The following is a 23,710-nucleotide window of genomic DNA, read 5'->3' on the forward strand; positions in this document are numbered from 1 at the left end:
TGCAAGCATTACTATAAATGGGACCAAGGCCTTAAAATTTCAATGTGCTTATTCATATTTCAACGTGACAGTCATTCGGGGGAGGAAACCCTCTGCTGACAGTGCCATGTACGACTGTGATAAAGACCGTGCTGAGGGGAAGACAAACGACAGCACAATGGGGGCAAACGCATTAGGGCTCTTTACCCCCGGTCTCTGTGGTGCTCTTCTTATTTAGGATTTTCAAAATATCTTTGGTAATTTTCTTCAACTGATGCCTCGCTTCTTCACGCTCTTTGCCCACTCCATAAAGAAGGATTGTGCGCTGGTTATACTCATGACTTGAAGATTCATCCTGAAAAACAGAAAATGCATTCTGAAACCCCTGTTTAAAGGATGGGGTTCGTGGACATGATATGCGCTGACCACAGCAGCTCCATGCTGGCTCGTGCGGTGGTGGCATCCCGCCCACCTTTCAATTCACCTCAACCTCCACTGGCAACACCCTTGTTTTTCCAGTTTGGAACTTGCTAAAGTTAAAAAAAAAAAAAAAGTGCCAACTGACCTGAAGTCTTAATAGAAGCAGTTGATGTGGGCGTACCTTACAGAGTAAGTTTTGACTCTTGATTGTTTAAAATTTAACATGGTATTAATTTCACATCCTATTACATACTATCTAGTTTAAATTTTTCCTTATGGAAAATGTTATTTCTTAGCAAGCTCAGTTTTCTACATGCATTAAACATCATTAAACATTTTATATTTAGAAAAAAGAGGATCCTCAAGTACTTTTATTACAAAAAAAATTCCATTTACTTCCAATATGACTGTGTAAGACACATGTGTATTTCTTTCCAAATGGAAAACGACAGACAGCATGGGTCTCATTAGGTGTGAGGAAAATAGCTGGAAATGCAAACACGTTCTGACACTACCTTCCTCTTCTGGACCACCTTCCCACACCTGCCCCACAGACACAGTGAATTCAAGCACTATTTTTCTCACAAGGGAAAGGAAATTACTTAGTCACACCATCACAAAAACAAACACACCGCTAAACACATTCTTTAGCCAGAGTTAAAGAGTCCAGGATGTATCCTCTCTTATGCCTGGTTTTGAATTTTTCTATCTAAATTTCTCTCTTGGATCCTATACTCTTCCATTTTCTTAGTGAAATTCCTAGCTCTACGTTTCAGTTCATCTCCTTTTCTTACCATTTGTACATGTTTGCCCATGCGAGGTACTTACTCTCCCTAACAGTATCTATCCCTAAGGAGCTCACGTGCGAAAAGTTTTGTTCCAGGGAAAACAAACTGCACTGTGTGCACGTAAATTAGTAATGGCTGCAAAACAGAGCAAAGTCCTTGTGACCTGGAGAACGACAATGTTCAATTTGGAGTACTCCACGTGTGTACTCTGCACAAAGTAGCATTTTGCTTCTTTAGCCTTGAAGTAAGAGCCTGTTTCTTCTCAGTTTCTGTCACTGTTCTCTCAGTCTCTTTTTGTCATGCTGTCTTTCTCTCTCCTGCCCGCATTCAAAGCACCACTTCTTGCACCGGTTCCTTTTTTTAATAACATTCTATCAGAAATATACATTTGCATACTCTGCCAATCTATCTTGCTACCAAGTCCCCCGATAATTAATATTTCAGGTTGTTCAAACCGAGTAAGTCTTTTCCAGAAGCTGTTATTTAATAACTTGATTTTCAAAATCTCCTCCGAAGTTTCAAAAGGCAGACCTAACCACAGGACAAAGTTGACATAGGCAGTGATTGCTATATCTCAGTGACCTGAGCTACTTTGTCAATCTCCAATTTTTGTTGTCATCACACAGTATTACTGATATACTTCCTGGTGGGGTGTGTACATATAGGCAAGCCCTATAAAGGGGACAGAAGGGCGATGAGGAAACTGCACAAAACTCAGATGTCAGTCATGTGCCCTGTCATGTCATGTGACATGTGATTGTTTTCAGTTAAGGCACCTGTCAAGTGGTTCTAATGTAAACCTGTTGGGTGAGGGGTGATGGAAAGATGTTAGCAACAGCTGTTTATAGAGTACCTACCTACAGCAAGACAAGATGCTAAGAACTCTGAGAAAATGCAAGGATGAATGTTCCCTGATTTAAGGAGTACAGCTTCAGTATCATAGAGATAGCACCTGCAGCGTTCGAACCCCAAACAGGGATGGTGACGGAAGGTATCCTGGAAAGACCCATGTGTTCTATGAACACGGGGTACTGTGGCTTCATATTGGCCCAATAACAACCCGAGCTCAGGGTAAGAGAGAGCTGTGCCTGCGTCCAGGGTGTGTCACCTGCCAACGCCATGGCCCAAGATAATGAGCCTTTTTGAGCCTCAGATTCTTCCTCTGAAAAACAGTTAACACTACATACCTTATAAGGTTTTGGTGAGAGTGGGGATCTGTCTGTAAAATGCTTAGTGGCATATCAGACACAGCACCCCCTGCTGTCCATTGATACTACTGCACCTCCACGCCTGCCCTGCAGGCACCCCACAGCCACGCTGTGCTGCATTGCTCAACATTTCCCGAAGGTGCCGGGCACTTCCTTCCTTTGCTGGTCTCCTCCCGCCACCTGAAATACTCTCAACAGCCTCAAGTGCACGTGTGGAAATGCTATGCATGATGACAGCGTCAGGTCCCTCCCTCTGTCAACTCACTTTAGCGAAAGCCCTCACTGCAGAGGGAGGCGTGCGGACAAGCGACTTTGGAGCATTTATCGCTGTGTAATTCACCTATTTTCTAGGTATCTGTTTAATGTCTGTCTTCCTCACTAGACCATTCACATTTATATTTTCCTTAATGGCACTGACTAGGCACTTAATATTTGTTGAATGCATGAAATAATGAGTAAACAAGTGGATTAATGAAGAAACATGTGACTAAAAGAATAGGGCAGGGATGAAGAAAAAAAAAAAACTAGTTTAGTAGGAAACTTAACCTGATAACTAAGTGTTTAAAAAAACTGAAGAGGAAAAATGAAAGGCAGAGAGAAGTTTAGACCAAAAAAGTCTGTAGGGTGTAAACTAGGTCTTAGTGGTGGGAATAAAAAATAAGAAGCAAAATCAAGAGGTATCTGAGGAAGTTAGGAAAGGATCAGGCATCTGAGTGAATGTGCATCTCACTGGATTTCAAGACGGACTCACTAGATACAATTTGTTGGGGTCCGGGCGGGGACGGGGAAGGAGTAGGTTATAAGGGGGGAGCTCATAAATTCACCGTTAGGTGAGAGGAATTCAAGGGGTAGGTGGAAATGTATTACAAATGTCTAGTAGGTGGTTTGACGGCAGGTCTAATGCAGAAGTGACAGCTTACGGATAAGAGCACTATGTAACTGGAAGGCATTCAAAACCTCCATGTTCTCTTTGGGCAGGGGTTGGGAGGGAAAACAGCTGCAATAGTGAAGGGGATAAATAAACCATCAAATGATGGACACACACTCTCCATAGTTAATAAATAAGCAGACAAGTCAAGGTCACAAAAGCGAGGGAAGGGACAGTTAGCAACAGGGGTCATCAACAGTGTTGAATACAGTTAAGAAATCACAATGGGGCTTCCCTGGTGGCGCAGTGGTTGAGAGTCCGCCTGCCGATGCAGGGGACACGGGTTCGTGTCCCGGTCCGGGAAGATCCCACATGCCGCGGAGCGGCTGGGCCCGTGAGCCATGGCCGCTGAGCCTGCACGTCCGGAGCCTGTGCTCCGCAACGGGAGAGGCCACAACAGTGAGAGGCTCGTGTACCGCAAAAACAAAAAACAAAAAAACCCAAACAAACAAAAAAAGAAAACCACATGTGTGAACCTCAAAAGAGAAGTTTCTCTAGAGTGGTAGGGGCAGAAGGTAGGAAACAGGAGGTTTAAGTAAGAGCAGATGGTGAAATGGTGAAGGTGTGGGAAGTAAACCACACTTACTAGTAGTTGGGTATAAAGAACAATGGCTTGAGAGAAAAGTGATCATTGTATTAGGATAACCAATGACAAACTGGTTTCAAAGCTATGCTTCAAATGAGTCTCCATAAAGGAAATCCGGACTGGAGGGCAGATAACTGACAAAGGAGATGGGTAACAGTGACCTCTTGTCTGGATTAACTTCAAAAGACCAGGACATCTTTCCACTTAACCACAGACAAAAAAGAAAATTGGTGAAAATACAGGGAAATCTGGAGGTGAAGAAGTGAGGAACTTGAAGATGCTTGTATTAGTTCATTGGCTCTGTTATGTTCAGGGAATTGGGCCAGAAGCAAAGCAAAGCCATGAGGTGAGAGTAAGGGGATGGAATTAAAAAGCAAGAGAAGCCTGCAGTTAGCTGGGCGGGGTGGTGGGGGGAACCACCGGTCAACCTCCATATGGGGCATGACGACTGTGTTTCTGACAGTTAACATTTTTCAGGGAAACCGTGAGAGCCGTTACTCGTCTTCAAAGAGGAAAGGCAAACACGTTTTTCAAAGCAACTCTTTTTCAATAGCCTACAAGATTGGTTTACATCAATTTTTTGTGCATGTAGAAAATGCACAAGTCTTTAAATAGCAACTTATACATGAGAATAAGGTCAATCTCAGAAAATGGACCAAATGTATCCAAAGGTATCAATGAGTTCTCCTCTTTAAACTAGGTATTAAAACACCCTCAAGTTGCATAGTTGTAAAGATCAGTACCAAAGAATTATTCTCTTGTTGATACCCTGAAGGACACGTTTGTGGGGTGGAGAAAGAATCCATAGGAGAGTCCGTGGAAGTCTAGCTAACACCTTTCACGCTAGCCCCCTGCTGTCCTTGGGTTAAACAGGTCACCCCCCCCCCCGAGTTCTGAACATCTCATCCTCCAGATCAATCACTTTCTTTCTTCAGATAATATCTCACACTCACACTTAATCGATCTTTTAAAAACTTAGGAGGATGCACATCCAAAAACTCTGGAAGGATTGTTGTACCACAGAAATTAAAAGATGTCTCTTGAGCCAGATGTCCTGAAAAGGGAAAACTTGGAGTTAACTGAAGGCTGATATTAGTCATCTTCATTTCTTTAAAATGAGTGATTAGAAATGTTGCCAAAACGTGTGTGTGTGTTCACAAGGATGCCATAATGGTGGTGAGATTATCAGAGCCATGTACTCTCCTTTCCCCTCCAATCATTATTTCTTTCAGCTGAAGCTTTCAATGTACCACGTTATTCTGTTTAGAATAAAATAAATTCAAATCAGTGTTACAGCAGTAATAAGCCTTGGGCTGGTGGGGGGCGGGGGGAGATGGGCGTGCACACTGTGGAGAGGCTGTGTGAAAGGAACAAGGAGATCAGTAGCTTCTCAGTATAAATACACCTGGTCTGGAGTAACTCTTTCTAATTCAAGAAAATTGGAGACTCCTTTACTTAGATTTGTGAAGGAAAGCTTTGTTCAAAAATAGCTTATAGTCCCCAGTGTGGCCAAAATGAGGCCTTTATCCAACGAACTCAGAGCATCCTAGGAGCGTAACGGCCGTCAAGCAGTTTAACGGTATATACTAGTCCTCTACTTTCAAGCGGAACACTCAAGACAAGGCTGACAAATAACTGCATCACCAGAGGTAGTATTCTTTTCTTGCTAAATACCACAATGCCCAAGACTCCTTGCTTTTGGAATTTATCTTATATCTAACCTGAATTTGTACGCGCTAACAGGTAAAGCCAAGCTAGATGACGTATGAAGTGCCTTAGAATGCATGTGCTCCATCCAAATCTTCACTAATGTCAAAATGACTGCATCTCAAAACTGTAAGATGTTGGAACTAAAACAGCCTAAGAGCTCATCCAGTGGCTTAATTACCTCTCCATCCTTCTGTCCCAACCCGGTTTCACAAGGACCACAGGGTCCTTCCATTTCAGGGCATGGCCCTCTCTGTTCACAGTAATCCTATTTGAAGCAAATACATATTTTCAGATAAACAGACTTGATAAAATAAAGAAACCAATTAAACCACTTGCATGTAAAAATTCTAGGGTATATAGAATTACTTCACTTTTCCAGTCATCCTCCACTGAGTAAATACTATTAGAGAAGGTTTACAGATAGGTGTGGTTGTGAGTTAAAATCAGAGGAAAGAGAAAGTTAATTTAGATCAAGAACTGGAGCCTTTCATTTACCCCTCAAATCCCTAGTCATAGCCCTTTAGGAATCTGGAAATATAAATTCTCCATAAAGTAGCATGAATTAGTGTTCCTTTAGCATGGCATATTAATTTGCTGAAAATAGTCATGATTTTTCTTTTTTTTTTCCCAAAAGCCTTGTTTCATCCAAAGGTCTTAGAAACACTTCACAAACTTCCTTTAAAGTTGACAATCTGGTGTGAAGGCAAGCATGACTCCTATCTTCTTAAAAGTGTAGCCATTCCATTCATGGCATTGACCTCTTACCGTTGGGCCTCAATGTAGGGGTGGGGCATGTAGGGAGGGGTTGTGGAGACAGTGAGATGGGGAAGATTTTTGTACACAGTGGTCACAGATGCAGGCTCTGGAATCAGACAGTATGAGTTGAACAGGATCTCTAACTTCGCTGCTCTGCTCCTTAGTTTCCATCATCCAGAGAATAGAAACAAGATGATTATCTACTTCACAGAACAGTTGAGATCATAAAATGTTAGTTAATTCGTGACAACATAAGAAATCAAAAGTTGGCTGTTACTATTCTGAAGTGTATGTAGCATAAAAGGTTTTTCAGAAAGTATGCTGTCTCTCTAAACCAACAAATAAGTTAATCTTCTAAAAGTACAGCATCAAAGTGACACCTCTAGATGACCAACAGATGGGGATCATCACGTGACTGACATTTCCAACTGAAATTACCCAAATTCATAGCTTGATTTCAAATCCATAATGCCAACAAAATTCTCAGGTAGTTTAAGTCAGTGGTCTTCAACCTTGAGTGTGTATGAGCACCACTTGGAAGGCTCATGTGAAACCACAGGTGAGGGGTGCATTCCTGAGTTTCTGATCCACTGGGGCTAGGTTGGTGCCCAAGAAAGTGCATTTCTCCTGATTCCCCAGGTGACGCTGAGCTGCTGTTCTGTACTTTGAAAACCATCCTTGAAGATTATCTAACCTACACAGAGACAGACACACTCAAAACTCAGAAGAAAGAAATAACCAAAACATATGTTCACAGCAAAGACACCTACCCAAGTGGATCTGCTGGTAACAGAAGGACACTACAGTTTGAAATATCGTACGAGTGTGTACACATGCGTGAGTGCCCAAAATATTTACATAAAGGTAGTAGTGATTCCACAGTCCCTTCATTTAATGATATATTTCCCCAAAAAAACAAAAGCAAAGTCAAAAGAAAAGTAATAATAATTTGTTTATATTTAAATTCTACTCGAGAAAAGCATGAAAGACACTATATAATAAGCCTGGCAATGGATACAACTGTTTCGCTTTCTTAATGTAATTTTAGAATCTTAAAATTTATAATGGGGGGAAACTGTGTCGCCTACAAAGAGTTGCTCAAACACAGATTTAAAATACTGACATTATTAACCAGGAAAAAAACAAAGAGCAAGAAACCTAACATCCCTAACAAGCACACATTAAGAGTTAAAATGTGATTACTTGTTAAAAGGCAATATATCACCCAGTGTTGAGCACATGTGTTTCCAGGTAAATGAACATCTGAGAAAGCAAGTTTGCAACCTTCTCCAGGAAGCAGACGTTGACAGGCTTGATCTCCACTTGGATTTATCATTTTCATGGGAAATAACCCAAAGAACTCACAAAGCATCAACTCTATGGCAGGTTTCAGTAAAAAGCCACAAGATTTTAAATTGCTTTTTAAAAGATGACTTCTCACCCACGCTGCCCCATATTTCCCAAGGAAATAAAAGCAGAAGTCCTAAAAGCAGCCAGACAGAAACACAGCGTCTGCATAGCTTTGAGTCCACGGTGTCTGAAGGTAATTTCTGATTGTGAAGTCCTCTTCCTCTCTCCCTCTATTTCTCTCCAGAACACTCCAGACCTTACTGATGAAAGCTCAGAAGACTGTCTATCATAAAGAGTGTAAACAGCTAAACTAAGACATTAAAAGGAAAATAACCAGATGCCACTCTGCAGGTTTTATTAACTACCACATACTGGATACATTCAAATCCTTCAGAATCAACAGAGTAACCAGGTAACTTTATCTCTAGAAGTATTTGACAAGTATATGTATTTGCACTATGATGTGTGTGTGTTTTTTCAAGTTTTCTTAAAGTTGGAAAACTTTAATAGCAATATCATTGCAGGTACTTATATGGAATATAAATTAAAATACAAGCTGCATTAACGATGTTAGAGATAACCATTAACTTCTTCACTAAAAAAAAAAAAAATTTACACAGAACATGGAAATAAAATTCAAATGGTCTTACTTATTTTACCTTGAGTGTAAAATGAAATTTAATATAGATAGAGGGAGCCGAAATTCTCAATACCAAGAATACTTATTAAATAAGTTACAGTCTACGCCAAATGAGCATTCCCAAAGTAGAATTTCCAAAACCATCAGGGCATAAACAAAGGCAAGTAGCAGTAGCAAGGAAGGTTAAATCAGTGATCTTGTGTCAAATACTAGGGTTTATTTAGGTTTGTTTGTTTGTTTGATTTTTTAAGTTAAACAGGTGAGGAGGTATTGAAAATTGAAGCCATATTGTGACATGAATCTTCACTTGTTCTACTTTCAGTAATTAAAGGATGGAAAAAAGAATTCCACTGACATTTGGGGGAACTTAGCGCTGCCTTTGCTATATTTAAATCTTTTAAATGGAAGGATTTTTTTTAATTTAGATATTTGTACTTTAACATTACCATGTCATATTTAGGAATAACACTTTACACAGAATCAATTCCATTTGTTTTTGATGAATTAAAATTTTACAAATTTCATTTTAAATTTCAAAACTTAGATGCCAAATAATGTATTCAAGTCAAGTGTTAATTTCCTTTATAGCTGCCTGTTGTGGTATAACAACCTATGGAACCAGACAAGGACATGATTTTGGTATTTTATTTTAATCATATACACTCTATAAATCTAGAAAGTATGCCCAGGCTGTTTTGAGGAATGCCATCTGATGACTACATACAGAAGCCATTTCCTTATTTTTTTAGCATTTAAAAATTTGCACTGAATGATATTCAAGAAAACATATGTAAAACCTTAAAATTTACTGAGCAAAGTTGGAAAAGAGATTCACATGGGTTAAAATATTTGGAGCTAAAGAATAGTCTCTATGAGGCTGATTTTCGAACGGATGACTGAGCAATAGAGAAGCAGAAATACCTTCCAATTATAAAAGAAAAAAAATGTTTTCTGCTTTTTATTTATTTAACAACAATTTTTCCACAAGTGATGTTATACCAATTTCTTTTCACTTTTTACTTTTAAAATTCTACTCAGCAATTATCGGTCATTTCTCCTTAGAACCCTTTGAAGGTACTAGAGGAAAATGAAGTCCAGGAACAAGGATGGTGTAGGAAAAGTGACTGTGAATAGAAACAAAAAAGTTAGAAGGCGTGGAAATGAAGCTGCAGAAGAACAAAGCACAGCCCGAGTATTTCTCTTCTAGTTTTTATGTATGTGCACTTTTGCCTAAGATCAATAAATGTCCTATAAGAGGCAAAAATTCAAAAAACAAGAAACACAAAGTAGCCACACCTTCACACAATGTTCTTCAGGCTATTTTATTTTGCTACAGATAAAATATTTGTCACCATGAAATATTTTGAGATTTAATTTTCTGTGTTCTTCCTGTCCCAGTGAGGCTCAGACACCTCAATTTTTCTGTTCTTACTAACTCCGACCCAGTGAGGACCAGACACCTCAATTTTTCTGTGTTCTTACTAACTCCAACCCAGTGAGGCTCAGACACCTCAATTTTTGTCCAAAAATGTTACCCCCCGAGAAGAGAGTGAAATCAAATATCTGGGACTGAAAATAATCACGCCTTCTGTCCCCCTCTAGGTAGCCAAGGAGAAACACAAGCCATGGACAACCTCACCACTGCGGCTGGGAATGGCAGCCTGTGCACCCGAGATTACAAAATCACCCAGGTCCTCTTCCCGCTCTTCTATACCGTGCTGTTTTTCGTTGGACTCATCACAAACAGCCTGGCAATGAGGATTTTCTTTCAAATCCACAGTAAATCCAACTTTATTATTTTCCTTAAGAACACAGTCATTTCTGATCTTCTCATGATTCTGACTTTTCCATTCAAAATCCTCAGCGATGCCAAACTGGGAACAGGACCGCTGAGAGCCTTCGTGTGCCAAGTGACCTCCGTTGTATTTTATTTCACGATGTATATCAGTATCTCATTCCTAGGACTGATAACTATCGATCGCTACCAGAAGACCACCAGGCCATTTAAAACATCCAACCCCAACAATCTCCTGGGGGCTAAGATTCTCTCTGTCGTCATCTGGGCATTCATGTTCTTACTCTCCTTGCCTAACATGATTCTGACCAACAGGAGGCCCAGTGACAAGAATGTGAAGAAATGCTCATTCCTGAAATCAGAGTTTGGTCTGGTCTGGCATGAAATAGTCAATTACATCTGTCAAGTCATTTTCTGGATTAATTTTCTAATTGTCATTGTATGCTACACGCTCATTACAAAAGAACTGTACAAGTCATACGTGAGAACAAGGGGCGTCGGCAAAGTCCCCAAGAAAAAGGTAAACATCAAAGTTTTCATTATCATTGCTGTATTTTTTATTTGTTTCGTTCCTTTCCATTTTGCCCGAATTCCCTACACCCTGAGTCAAACCCGGGATGTCTTTGACTGCTCTGCTGAGAATACTCTGTTCTACGTCAAAGAGAGCACTCTCTGGTTAACTTCCTTAAACGCGTGCCTGGATCCATTCATCTACTTTTTCCTTTGCAAATCCTTCAAAAATTCCTTGATGAGTATGCTGAGATGCTCCAATTCTGCATCCCATAAAAACAGGAAAAAAGGACAGGATGGTGGTGACCCAAGTGAAGAGACCCCAATGTAAACAAACTGAGGTAGTACTTCAGTCTATTAGTGTTTGGAACTCCAAACAGGCAAGCACTATGTGAAAATATTAATACTGACTAAGAAGTAGCTGAGTTAGTCATGATGACTCTTGAAACAAGTAACAGAAGGTGACAAAAGCAATTTTCTTTTACTTGTCCGGTACTGAAAGCAATCTTAAAATGCAGAAAAGTAACTGAACATGTAGCTGTGTAGCAAAACAAACTGCACCCAGTCACCATGCCACATGCAAAACTACACAGAAGTCAGACATGTAGAGTTTTGGCAAAATGGGTAAACATATAATAACATTTACGGTAATTTTTAAAATATATTACTGATCACAATGCTATTATCAACTTATTGTAATCAACTAAGAATGATAGATCTGATAAAATCTTCTGACCAAATATTATACTTATATACTTATATATGTATATATACTTAAACGTACTTACATATGTATATATATCCCGGTCCCTTAACCAAATGCTGACCTATTGTGATACTCATAAGTAACTGGGACATGCAAAGAACAGTAACTACTAACTTTTAATTATAAGTAAAAACTTAAGGGATTTAAACTAATTGAAATGGTAATTGATGAGACTAAATTTTTTTTCATTAAGTAGAGGTTTTAAAACTACCTTCTCAAGAAAAAGAGCAAAAATAGGAAAGCTATTAAAATAGTTGCCTTATGACATTCTAATACCAAAAACTTATGAATATATCCTTAACACCAGAGAAACCAGTTTGCTACTACTTTGACAACTTCAGTAAATACAATACCATCATCGATACTTATCCTTATTAACTAGCTTCTAGAAACTGCCTGCGAGTTGGGTTAATGAACACTTCCCTTATGAGAAAAACAAGTTAAACATGATTATGCAGTTGAACAGTGTAACTATTAGCAGGAAAGTGATGAAAATGTCTGGAATTACCTGTTTGTGTAGACAATAAAAAAAATTACATTAAACTCTAAAACATACTTTGTGGGAATTTCTTTGTTCAAAGACACTAGATACTATGACTCATCTTTCATATACGCCTACATCAAACCCCTTTAAGAAAAGACAGCTGCCAACACAATCCGTTTTATTACACACTGTTGGGCAAAATCTCTTCTGAAGGTGACGTCTCGCATCCATTAGTTCATATGTAAATGAAAAAATAGGTCAAACTTATAATGTAGTCTGATTCCCCACAAGCCATATTATTTTTTATTATAAAAAAAGTACATAACACACTTGGAAGTGGACACGATTCATCTCAATTATTTAGGCTCCTCAGAGGTGATTCCCAAATACAAGGCATAGAAACCGATATCTAAATATAATGTGAGAAGAAATAAAAATGGTGAGTTGTAGGAAAAGGAAGTTCACTGAACTCCAATAATAATCTATTTTATTCTGCTGAGTTAAATTTCAGTACATAGTTGAACTCATTTAACTCCCTAGATGGTAGCTATTCTCCAGCGGCCACATTTCCTTCTCTGGCACTTCTGCAAGCAAGCACTGGATGTCAGTGGAGATGCATATTCGACCTGCGGCTGGGGCAAAGGCAGTAGCCATTTCTGCCAGGTAAACCAATGCAATTCACTCTCATGTCACATGAGTAAGCACATTCTGTAAGAATACCAGGATATTTGAGCTGGAAGAGAAACTAAGGATCAACTAACCGGACCATCTTACTTTGTATATGGGAAAAGTGAAGGGCAGGTTTACTCCTCAATCCAGTCAAGTCAGGGGTAGAGAGTGGATGAAAGCTGGCCACCTCACGGTGCCAGGATCACATGAGGTGTCGGGAAACTACAGGATGGGCAGAGATTTCCTGAACAATCTTTCATTTTGGATTAAACTCATTCACTGAGATGACAATTTCCACAAGAGAAAGAAAAAAAAAAGCAAAACAGAAAAGCTAATGGTATTACAGTACTTTTGTGGAAAAGAAATGGTAAAATGTTTGGAATTATCTATGTTTTTATATATAACATGAAACATTTACATTAAACTCTAAATCACACTTTGTTGATACTTCTATATCAAACATCAAACTGATCCCATTCAAGACAGACTGAGAGATCAGTATTTATGGAGCACTCATTATACACAGAAAATGTCACTATCTCTAGCTTTAATAACTTTAATATACACAATACATGTCACATTTCACAATAACTTCAAGAGACAGAAAGAGAGAGAGAGAGAGAGAGAGAGAGAGAGAGAGAGAGAGAGGGAGGGAGGGACGGAGAGAGGGAGATGCCAAATTTTGTAGACTCAGGTTCAGAAGATGAGACAAACAAAGTGTAGTCTTGCCCATGGCCTTAGTGGCTAACAAGTCCTAAGGATGCTGGTTATTGAAAGTTTCTCTCAGTGGTTTCTTATATAAACAGTCATAGGCAGCCGTGACAAACTCTAGCCTACAAGCCAAATCTAGCCTAGCACCTGTTTTGTACAGCCTGTGACTTAAGAATGGTTTTTACATTTTCATATGTTTTCAGGAGGAAGAATAAAACTTTACGTTGCATTAAAGTATGAAATTCAAGTTTTTGTGTCCATAAGGTTTTATTAGCACACAGGCCACACCCACTCAGGTTTTATCTATGGCTGGTTTCCTGCTACAACAACAGGGTTGAATAGTTGTGACAGGCTGCAGGGGTCACAAAACCTAAATATTTACTAACTGGCTATTTAGAAGATTGACAACCCCTGGACTAGAACTCTAAAAACAGGGAGAAAAGCCCTATGTAGAGAAAGAACCCCCTCTTCATGCCTCTCGATGTTTCAGCAGTTTTGCACTGAAAACACCTACAGGTTCCTACGGCTGACCTAGATGATACGGTAACACCCAAAGTGGGAACTGGGATTACAATGAGGCTGGTGGGAACTAAATATATGCAAGTATACTTGCAAGCTGATAAGTAAAGAGAAACAGCCTGACTTTTTTTTAGAAAATGGGAAAAGGGCAAGAAAAAAATCAATTTCCAGGAGAAATACAAATAGGCAATGAAAATATGAAAAGATATATACCCTCACTAATAAATAAATTTATATTTACATGACACGGCTTTTTTCACCTGTAAGTTTAGAACTGATTTAAAAGATTTTTAGTAATAGTGCTGGATAATCCTACTTGGTGAGACTATAAATGGGTACAGTCTTTCTGGAAAGCTTTTTGAAAATATTCAACATTGCAATGCACAGCTTTTGACCCAGTAATCCCACTTCTAGGAAACTTCCTATAAATATATGTTGGAACAAAATACAAAAATACATGGAGAGGTATTTGCTCTACAGCATGTTTTCAACAGAGGAAAAATGGGGAAAAAAGAAAATCTAAACGTCCATCAGTAACAGCTTAACTAAACTATGGTACCTTTATATAGTGTAACTTTTTTAAAAAAAAACTTGTTAGCAAATCTTCATGTACTAACATGGAACGAAACAAAGAGCTAATATGTCAATACATAAATATATACATATATATTTGCACACACACTGGTAGGTATATGTAAAGGGAATTAACTTTCACTTTCTACTACATATGTCTATATTTGAATTCTTTACACTGGTTTTCCTTTTATAATAAAATTATGAAACTGGATATTAATATATGTGTTTCAGATAGTAGTGTGAATTTATTGCCTGTTTCCAGTTCTATGTAGAGATTTTCTAACATTAAATTTATTCATACACAGATCACTACAGTTAATGTTAAACTGCATAATTTATTTTAGATTATTACCACCTTGGGCTAATTCATTGTGGGATTTTAAACACTTTCATATAATCTGAGAAAGTACCGTGGTATCCTTTGATGGGAAGTAAAAGGCTCTTCTATGAGTACAGGAGTTCCCACTTTGCCTTTCATTCCAAATGAAAGCAAATACTTCCACATCTTTTCAATTGTCATTTATATGGTAGTGGTTACATCAACATGAACATTATACTGTTGACTCTGATCCAAAAGACAATCCCTAAGGAGACAGCAAATGCAAAAAGTAGTTTATTCCCATTTGGCAGGCTTCTAATTTCTATGACTTTTCCTTACATATTTGATTCTCTCCTGATCCTACTGCTATGAACCAATTTACGTTTTCAACCTGGCACCTCACTTTGAGACTAAGAGTTTCACAAGTCCCTGAAACTTTATAGTGGATTCTATCTCCTCACTCATCAATCAGTAATACGCAGCTCAAAAACTCCAGAATTTGGTAAACAATTCCACATTCACCCTGTCTCTGGCTTCTGGCAGACAGGAGAGAGAGAGGCTGGTTCCAAGCGGGGGCTCTGAAACCAGACCATGAGGGTTTACAGTGGGCTTTGGTTGCAGGACTTTGGGCAAACTGCTTAACGTCTGCACCTCCATTTTCTCATCTGTAAAATGGGACGGATCTCTGAGACTGCTGTAAGAATTAAATAAGACCAGATAATCCCTTATAAAGTCTAGCTTGTGTGATTTAATTGGTTTTGACTAAATTCCCTTTGAGCTTGATAGGATTTTAAATGTTTAGTTTAGGAGCTTGCCAAATCGGAATAATTTCTAGGACCCTTCATCCGTTATCTTCTGTGATTCACTCCTGTCTTTTGTGCACTATCCCCACAGGTGCACACAGTATTCCATTTTTCTTTTAATTTCGTTTAACAAGAAACTTACTAACACGTACCATTTGACGGACATTATTCAAAGCACCTGACAAATGTTCACTCACTTTATCCCCTCAACAACCCTATAAAGCAAATACTATTACTTATTTTCATTGTGAAGAGGGGGCACTGGTTTCACAGAGAGCATAAGTCACTTGACCAAAGTCACAAGTAAAGGTGGAATAAGGAAATGAACCCAGGCCCTCTGGCTCCTGAGGCGGTGCTCCTGTCCCATCACAGCCTCTAAGGTACGGCATCAAGGGTGAAGGACCCTCCCTCAGGGGGCACCAGCACCACTGCGAACTAAGAGACTGTTGGCTAATACGTTTGAAGCACGTGGACATAAAGGAGTGAGTGATTTGTTGGATACTTACTACAGTCAAACATTGTGAAACCTACTACATTTAAGAGAAGATACTTCTGTAACTCTAGAAATGCCACCGTAAATCAGTTCCTCCTCTTAGGTTTCCCACATTTCGGTTTGAAATTTGACCAAAAAGTGATTTCCAGTTTTCATATTATGAAACTATCTTGTACAGCATTTCCCTTGTTTAAATTGAAACTATTCTGAACCTGCATCTAAATAATGGATTTGGAGCCATTAGGAAATTTATACTTAATTGACATAGATCTAATCCCTCTACTTAAATTTTTTTAAGTTTGCTTTTATTCTCTACTGAAGCAAATAAAAGGATATATGTTTAAATTATGTTCCGTTACATTAATAAAATCCAGAATCTGTATTTCCCAAGGATCAATTTATTTGAATCAAACACCAATTTTTCAGACTGTGCCACCACACTGGGTAGTTCCAACCAGAATTATCAGGCATCCTATTCCCTCATAAAAATGTCTGGTGGGATATGTAATTTTATTCTCAGAATTCCAAGCTAAGTCACCCAAAATGCTCGATCAAGCCAACGCGACGGTCTGGTCAAATTCTGTGGTAAAACTCATAGCAAGAAATATGAAGTGAAACTCACCATGGAGAACTCTACATTCCCTCATAGGATCTTCTGATTTCCTCTTTCCCTTTATCTATCTGGGGAGCAAACATTTCTTCACAGACAACAGCTTTCTCTATACAAAAGCAGCAATCACATACTTCCAAAAGTTTTACAGAACTTGACCCAATGTTGACTGATGAAATTCCTGAAGTTTTCAGCACTTGGCATACAATCACAAATAAAGAAGAGACTTCCAAAAATGGCTTTCTAATAAGTGAAACAGTATATCTCCATTTAAATCTGCAATTCGCTCACCAGAGCAGTGAGTGGCTAACATTTTTTTCATGCTTCATATAGAGTCAGCACTATTCTAGGCACTCATCTCAGCCTCTCAACACTGAGGTATGTACTATTATTAAACCCATTATACAGATGGGGAAAATGAGGCACAGAGCTACTAAATCATTTGTCTATAATCTACTACCCAATAATTGGTGAATCTGGAATTCTAACCCCCCAAAATTTGGGTCTTATAGCCCTTAACTCTTAGACGATACATCCTCTTATCTCTCAGAGATCGAAAGACCAAAAGACTAAGATACATGTCTACAGAAATAATCAGGTCATACCTAATGAACACACATTTCTGAAAAAAGCAGGCTACAAGGATGCAGATGACGGTGCTGTCTGATTTTAGAGTCAACTCTCATTCTCCTACAATTTGGGGCTGTTTTCTGTACATTTCTCCCTATTATTATATACAAAAGGCACTAAAAATTCCATTGAACATGTAGAGAAGATAAACTGCAGGGAAGTTATTATATGAGAAAATATAAAAACAACTGCAACTAAACTGACTTACTCAAACCAGAGTAGATTAACAGTATGTAAGTTTAAAATGAGAGAGCTTCCTTATTAGAAAATCCCCCAAAGGTTTGCATGTGAAGAGGTTCTAATGGATCACACTGCACACGTGAAAATGAGGAAGGAAACTGGGTATAAGAAAGCAGAAGGACATTTGCTTCACATGGCCTTCATGGGCTGAACTAATGACTGCCTCGATCGGAAGACACTGAGCTGAGCATCCTCCCAAACAAAGGTGAATTTCAGCTGTTATTATGAGTGGCTTGCTTATAAATGATGGCATAGGTTCAAGGGGAAAAAAAATGCTTTAAGGTTAACATTCTACAAACCTTAGATTATGAGCCTAGGAAATTACATAATGTACAGCAATCTGACATGAGTAACTTTACCTCTTAGCCAGCTTTGTTTTACTGCCATGCCAAAAGCCGAACTTGTGAATGGGGTAGAACCAGTTATTTGGATTTCATCAGGGTGTGAAAGTAATGGTACTGTTACAAGTACCAAAAATGTACTATGTGCTTTAAAAATTCTGGCCAGAAACAACATGGGACTTCTCAAATGATCTATTAAATGGGATGAAGACATGTAAGGTGCTAACATGCTGCAAACCTAAAGTCTGCTTTTAACAAGTAGTGTTTTGAAATCATGAAATGCTTCTTGTTTTACTGTGTGTGTATGTTTATGTGTAACAGCTGACATTGGAAAGCATGAACGACACAGTGATGAAGGGCTTCAACGGGTCTGAGAGGTGCCCCAGGGACATGCAGGCAGCGCACCTGGTGTTCCCAGCCATCTACACTGTCGTTTTCTTCCTGGGCACCCTGCTGAACACTTTGGCCCTGTGGGTGTTCATTCACATCCCCAGCTCCTCCACCTTCATTGTCTACCTCAAAAATACTCTGGTGGCCGACTTGATCATGACGCTCATGCTTCCGTTTAAAATCCTCTCAGACGCGCACCTCGGACCCTGGCAGCTCAGAGCCTTTGTGTGTCGTTTCTCTGCCGTCGTCTTTTATGAGACCATGTATGTGGGCATCACACTGCTGGGGCTCATAGCCTTTGACAGGTTCCTCAAGATCATCAGACCTTTTGGAAAATTCTTCGTACAAAAACCTGCTTTTGCAAAAGTGGTCTCAACCCTCATCTGGCTCTTTTTGTTCCTCCTCTCCCTGCCAAATATGATCTTAAGCAACAAGGAAGCAACACCGTCATCTGTGAAAAAGTGTGCCTCCTTAAAGGGTCCTCTTGGGCTGAAATGGCATGAAGTGGTGAACTACATTTCCCAGTCCATTTTCTGGACTGTTTTTGTCCTAATGCTTCTATGCTATATGGTGATTGCAAAAAAGGTATACAATTCTTATAGAAAGTCCAAGAGGAAGGGCAGCAAAAACAGCAAAAGGCTTGAAGGTAAAGTATTTGTTGTCGTGGCTGTCTTCTTTGTGTGTTTCGCTCCATTTCATTTCGTCAGAGTCCCATATACTCACAGTCAAACCAACCGTAAGACTGACTGTCGATTGCAAAATCAACTGTTTCTAGCTAAAGAAACCACCCTTTTTTTGGCAGCAACTAACATTTGCATGGATCCCTTAATATATATATTCTTATGTAAAAAATTCACAGAGAGGCTACCATGTATGAAAGGGAGAAAGATTGCAGCATCCACCCAGGAAAATCCTACGAGTCAGTCAGACAATATAACCCTAAGCTGATAACTTTATCATGGTTAACGATTGACTGACAAGACTTCAAAAGACAATTTACTTGGAAATCAAATGTAAGCAGTGAAAGAAAAGATGGCTTCGAGCAAATGCTTTCTTACATTTTACTATCCTCGCGTACAGAAAGGATTATATAAATTTTAATTCCACGTAGATCTATTCATAAGCCGAAATGAAGTATCCGTAAGAGAATGCAACGGGAAGCAAACAGCCACTAGAAGTCACCTTTTCAAGAGTGTTCACTTACACTTTGGAAAAGATTTATCGTGGGGAAATGTATATTCCTAAAAATACATATCTTCTAATTATGAAAAATACATTCCTCCACTCTAAAACACCTCACATTCTTCTGCACATGTAATTCAAACAATGCTACTGCTTTTGTATCCCACCTGCTGATTTAAAAAGAAAAAAACCCGAAAAACCCACCTTGTGAGTCCTTTGGTGAAAACTGTGGCTAGAGGTTGAAAGGGATGCTAGATGTAAAGCGTCTGGGGAATAGGTCAGAAAGCCCAGATACCTGGTGAAGGCGCTTCTTCTTAGAGTTACAAACAGCCTCTTCCCCAGTACGCAGCTACACCATAGGAGGCACGAGCAGCATTACTAAGCCACATAAAACATTGTACTGTAACACTTCGCTTCCATCCTGAGTGTGTACAAATTCAAGGGCAAGAATACTGTATTCTGATTCTTTGGAATCGCCCCTCTGCCCAGCAAATACTCTAACGGTGGTTGAATATTCCACCTACTCAGCAAAGCCTTCCTGGGCCAGCACCTCCATGCTCCTTCCTCATGTCTCTGGGTGAAAATAATTACCTCTTCCACTGCTTGGGTGTGTTAGGGCCCTCAATGCCGAGTTCCTTTTACTAGCTTGCTGTATTCTTTTTTTTTTTTTTAATAGATTTATTTATTTATCTTTGACTGCACTGGGTCTTCGTTGCTGTGAGCGGGCTTTCTCTAGTTACGGCGAGTGGAGGCTACTCTTCGTTGTGGTGCGGGGGCTTCTCACTGCGGTGGCGTCTCGTTGCGGAGCATGGGCTCTAGGCACGCGGGCTTCAGTAGTTGTGGCACGCGGGCTTCAGTAGTCGTGGCTCACGGGCTCAGTAGTTGTGGCCCGCGGGCTCTAGAGCGCAGGCTCAGTAGTTGTGGCGCGTGGGCTTAGTTGCTCCACGGCATGTGGGATCTTCCCAGACCAGGGCTCGAATCCGTGTCCCCTGCATTGGCAGGCAGATTCTTATCTACTGTGCCACCAGGGAAGTCCCTAGCTTGCTGTATTCTTGACTGCAACCTCCAAAGATGGTTAGGATTTTTTAAGAAAGACAACATATTTTGAAGACAGAAAATATGTCATGTTTTTTTGGTATCTCCCACAGTACTTCCCACAGAGGATAAATTACAAATGTCTTAAATAGAATATGTCATCGTCATGCCATTCTTGGTACACATATAGATAGAACTGCTGACCCACGATCAGTAACATCTATACTGGGAAATTTTTAGAGGATGGTGACCTACTTGTACTTATTTACCTCCATATGTTTTCCTGAATCCCTCTGTCGTTCAAAAAAGAGCTGCTAAAGTATGTTTATCTGGAATTGTAGATGCTGATTTGCACCTTCTAGATAAAATGTACAAAGGAGTAGTCATGCTCTGTAGAAGTGCCACTAGTTCCAATACAACCATCAGACTGTGAACTCCAGGCCTCTTTCCATGGCCTCAAAGGCCCTGAAGGCCCTGGATCTTGTCCACCTTTCTGGCCTTTTTTCCTAAGCATTCTTCCATCCTTGGAAATTCATACTCTTGTGTAAGTTTATAATTATCAGAAAATGCCATGCTCCTTTTTTGCCCCCATGTCATTGCACTTGCAAATTTCCCTCTGACTCACCAAGAAAACTCTTATCCATCCGTGGAACCCTAAGTTGCCATCACTTAAACCATGAAATCTCATCTGGCTAAATTCCCACCACCACCTCAAATCCAATCACTCCATCATCTGTGTGTTGTCACACCTCAGTTATTATAATGATCACACTGCTTTGTAACTACTGGCTCATACATGTATCAACTCTTTTCATACCTTATGTGTACTTTTGAGAACAGAAATTGTGTCTCATTGTGCAATCAATAAATATTTGATAAAATGCCAAACTGGCTTTATTTTTACATACTAGAGAAGCAAAAGGGAAGCCAATTTTCACTGATGTTTTTCTTATCAAATGATAATATAAACTTCTTGAAAGCTCAAGCTCTTTTTAGTTGGTCTCCTATACATGTACACAGGGGCCTGGGAAGTGTGGGTGTTCTTGGGTTCACTAGTGAATGACCGGGAAGGAAGCAGGATTATTAAACAGTACACGTATAGCTTGGGGGCTAACGTCTATCATCATTTCAGTTTTAAAGCTATTGACAAAATGCTTTAGCTATGTATTGTCGGTTTTGGTTAAGTAAAATTTGTAACTGTAGCATATTACCATCACCAAAACTCTTAGAAAGTACTTTGACATCTGATTTTCATTTGCTAAAATAAAAGAATTAAGTCATGATAACTATTAGAGATGTCACTAAATCCATGTTACCTTTACTGAGTACATTATACAATCATGAGCAGACTCTAATAATGTATAAGTAACTGCATCTAAGCCACATTTCAAACTATGCTTGGGAATATGACCCATGTATTTCAGCTCTAATAATACTTTCAAAATACACTGAATGGATATAGATAATGAATATAATTTTGGGGAAAGATCTTTCAAGATAAAATTTCAATAGGAAATGTGTCCACCACAAATGCAAATATTTCATTAAATTATAATAATATTACAGTCAAAAGCAGAGTTCCTGACGTGTAAAATGAAATAATCTACCAAGAACTTAGAGAAGAGTCAGCTTAAAATCACATTCACAGAATGAAGAACAACTATTTGAGGAGAGCTTCCCAGACTAGCAATCACAAATACTAAAATCTAGAATACTTACAGAATGGGGAACTATACCATAGCCATTAATGAGACATAGAAGCGAGGGAAAAGTGGAAAAAAACATTAGTAGCTTTGGTAAAGTCTGTAAGCTCAGAGCACAATTAAGGGCTTCTGTCAAAAGCTAAACTGTCATCATTTTGACTGGATAAGGCCTTCCAAATACCCCTGATGCAGGAGAAGTGGGAGAGGATATTGTCCCATGCAGAATTAGTCTTCAGAAACCAAGAGAAATTACTGTAAAAGGGGAAGGAATTCTGCCCATTTTTTGATTGGGTTGTTTGCTGTGATGGTATTAAGCTGCATGAGTTGTTTGTAAATTTTGGAGACTAATCCCTTGTCAGTCACATCATTTGCAAATATTTTCTCCCAATCTGTGGGTTGTCTTTTCATTTTGTTTATGGTTTCCTTCGTTGTGCAAAAGCTTTTGAGTTTAATTAGGTCCCATTTGTTATTTTTATTTCCATTACTCTGGGAGACAAATCAAAAAACATTGCTGTGATTTATGTCAGAGAGTGCTCTGCCTAGGTTTTCCTCTAAGAGTTTTATAGTGTCCAGTCTCACATTTAGGTCTTTAATCCTCTTTGAGTTTATTTTTGTGTATGGTATTAGAGAATATTCTAGTTTCATTCTGTTACATGTAGCTGTCCAGTTTTCCCAGCACCATTTATTGAAGAGACTGTCTTTCCCCCATTGTATAGTCTTGCCTCCCTTGTCATAGATTAATTGACCACAGGTGCATGGGTTTATTTCTGGGCTTTCTATCCTGTTCCATTGATGTATTTTTTATGTTCTGTGCCAGTACCATTACTGTTTTTATGACTGTAGCTTTGTAGAATAGTCTGAAGTCAGGGAGCCTGATTCCTCCAGCTCCTTTTTTCTTTCTCAAGATTCCTTTGGCTATTTGGGGTCTTTTGTGTTTCCATACAAACTGTGAAATTTTTTGTTCTAGTTCTGTGAAAAATGCCATTGGTAATTTGATAGGGATTGCACTGAATCTGTAGATTGCCTTGGGTAGTACAGTTATTTTGACAATATTGATTCTTCCAATCCAAGAACATGGTATATGTCTGTGTGGTCTGTGATTTGTTTCATCAGTGTCTTATAATTTTCAGAGTACAGGTCTTTTGTCTCTTTAGGTAGGTTTATTCCTAGGTATTTTATTCTTTTTGATGAGATCATAAATGGGATCGTTTCTTGAATTTCTCTCTCTGATCATTCACTGTTAGTGTAGAGAAATGCAACGTATAAATAGACATTTCTCCAAAGAAGACATACAGATGGCCAAGAGGCACATGACAAGGTGTTCAACATCGCTGTTAGAGAAATGCAAATCAAAACTACAATAAGATATCACCTCACACCAGTCAAAATAGCTACCAACAAAAAATCCACAAATAATAAATGTTGAAGAGGGTGTGAAGAGAAGGGAACCCTCCTACACTGTTGGTGGGAATGTACATTGGTACAACCACTATGGAGAACAGTATGAGGGTTCCTTAAAAACCTAAAAGTAGAGCTGCCATATGATCCTGCAATCCCACTCCTGGGCAT

General features: G+C 39.1%; 3 protein-coding genes across 7 annotated transcripts in view; 2 read left to right on the forward strand and 1 right to left on the reverse strand.

Moving 5' to 3' along the window:
- MED12L (mediator complex subunit 12L) overlaps positions 1–23,710 on the reverse strand; it is a 329,485-nt gene that overhangs the window by 79,605 nt on the left and 226,170 nt on the right. For all 5 annotated transcript variants that reach the window (XM_067737493.1, XM_067737492.1, XM_067737490.1 and 2 more), the window contains one exon: positions 187–334. In XM_067737493.1, the coding sequence (XP_067593594.1) occupies positions 187–334 (148 nt within the window). The remainder of the gene's footprint in view (positions 1–186; positions 335–23,710) is intronic.
- P2RY12 (purinergic receptor P2Y12) lies at positions 7,508–11,980 on the forward strand. Its single transcript, XM_067737494.1, has 2 exons — positions 7,508–7,918; positions 9,968–11,980. Exons 1-2 carry the CDS (start codon positions 7,615–7,617, stop codon positions 10,999–11,001), a joined length of 1,338 nt encoding a protein of 445 aa, XP_067593595.1. The 5' UTR covers positions 7,508–7,614; the 3' UTR covers positions 11,002–11,980.
- Positions 17,635–21,811, forward strand: P2RY13 (purinergic receptor P2Y13). The gene is made up of 2 exons (XM_067737502.1): positions 17,635–17,695; positions 18,153–21,811. Exon 2 carries the CDS (start codon positions 18,168–18,170, stop codon positions 19,167–19,169), a length of 1,002 nt encoding a protein of 333 aa, XP_067593603.1. The 5' UTR covers positions 17,635–17,695; positions 18,153–18,167; the 3' UTR covers positions 19,170–21,811.

The sequence above is a fragment of the Pseudorca crassidens genome, chromosome 5 (genome assembly GCF_039906515.1).
Source record: "Pseudorca crassidens isolate mPseCra1 chromosome 5, mPseCra1.hap1, whole genome shotgun sequence".
NCBI lineage: Eukaryota > Metazoa > Chordata > Mammalia > Artiodactyla > Delphinidae > Pseudorca > Pseudorca crassidens.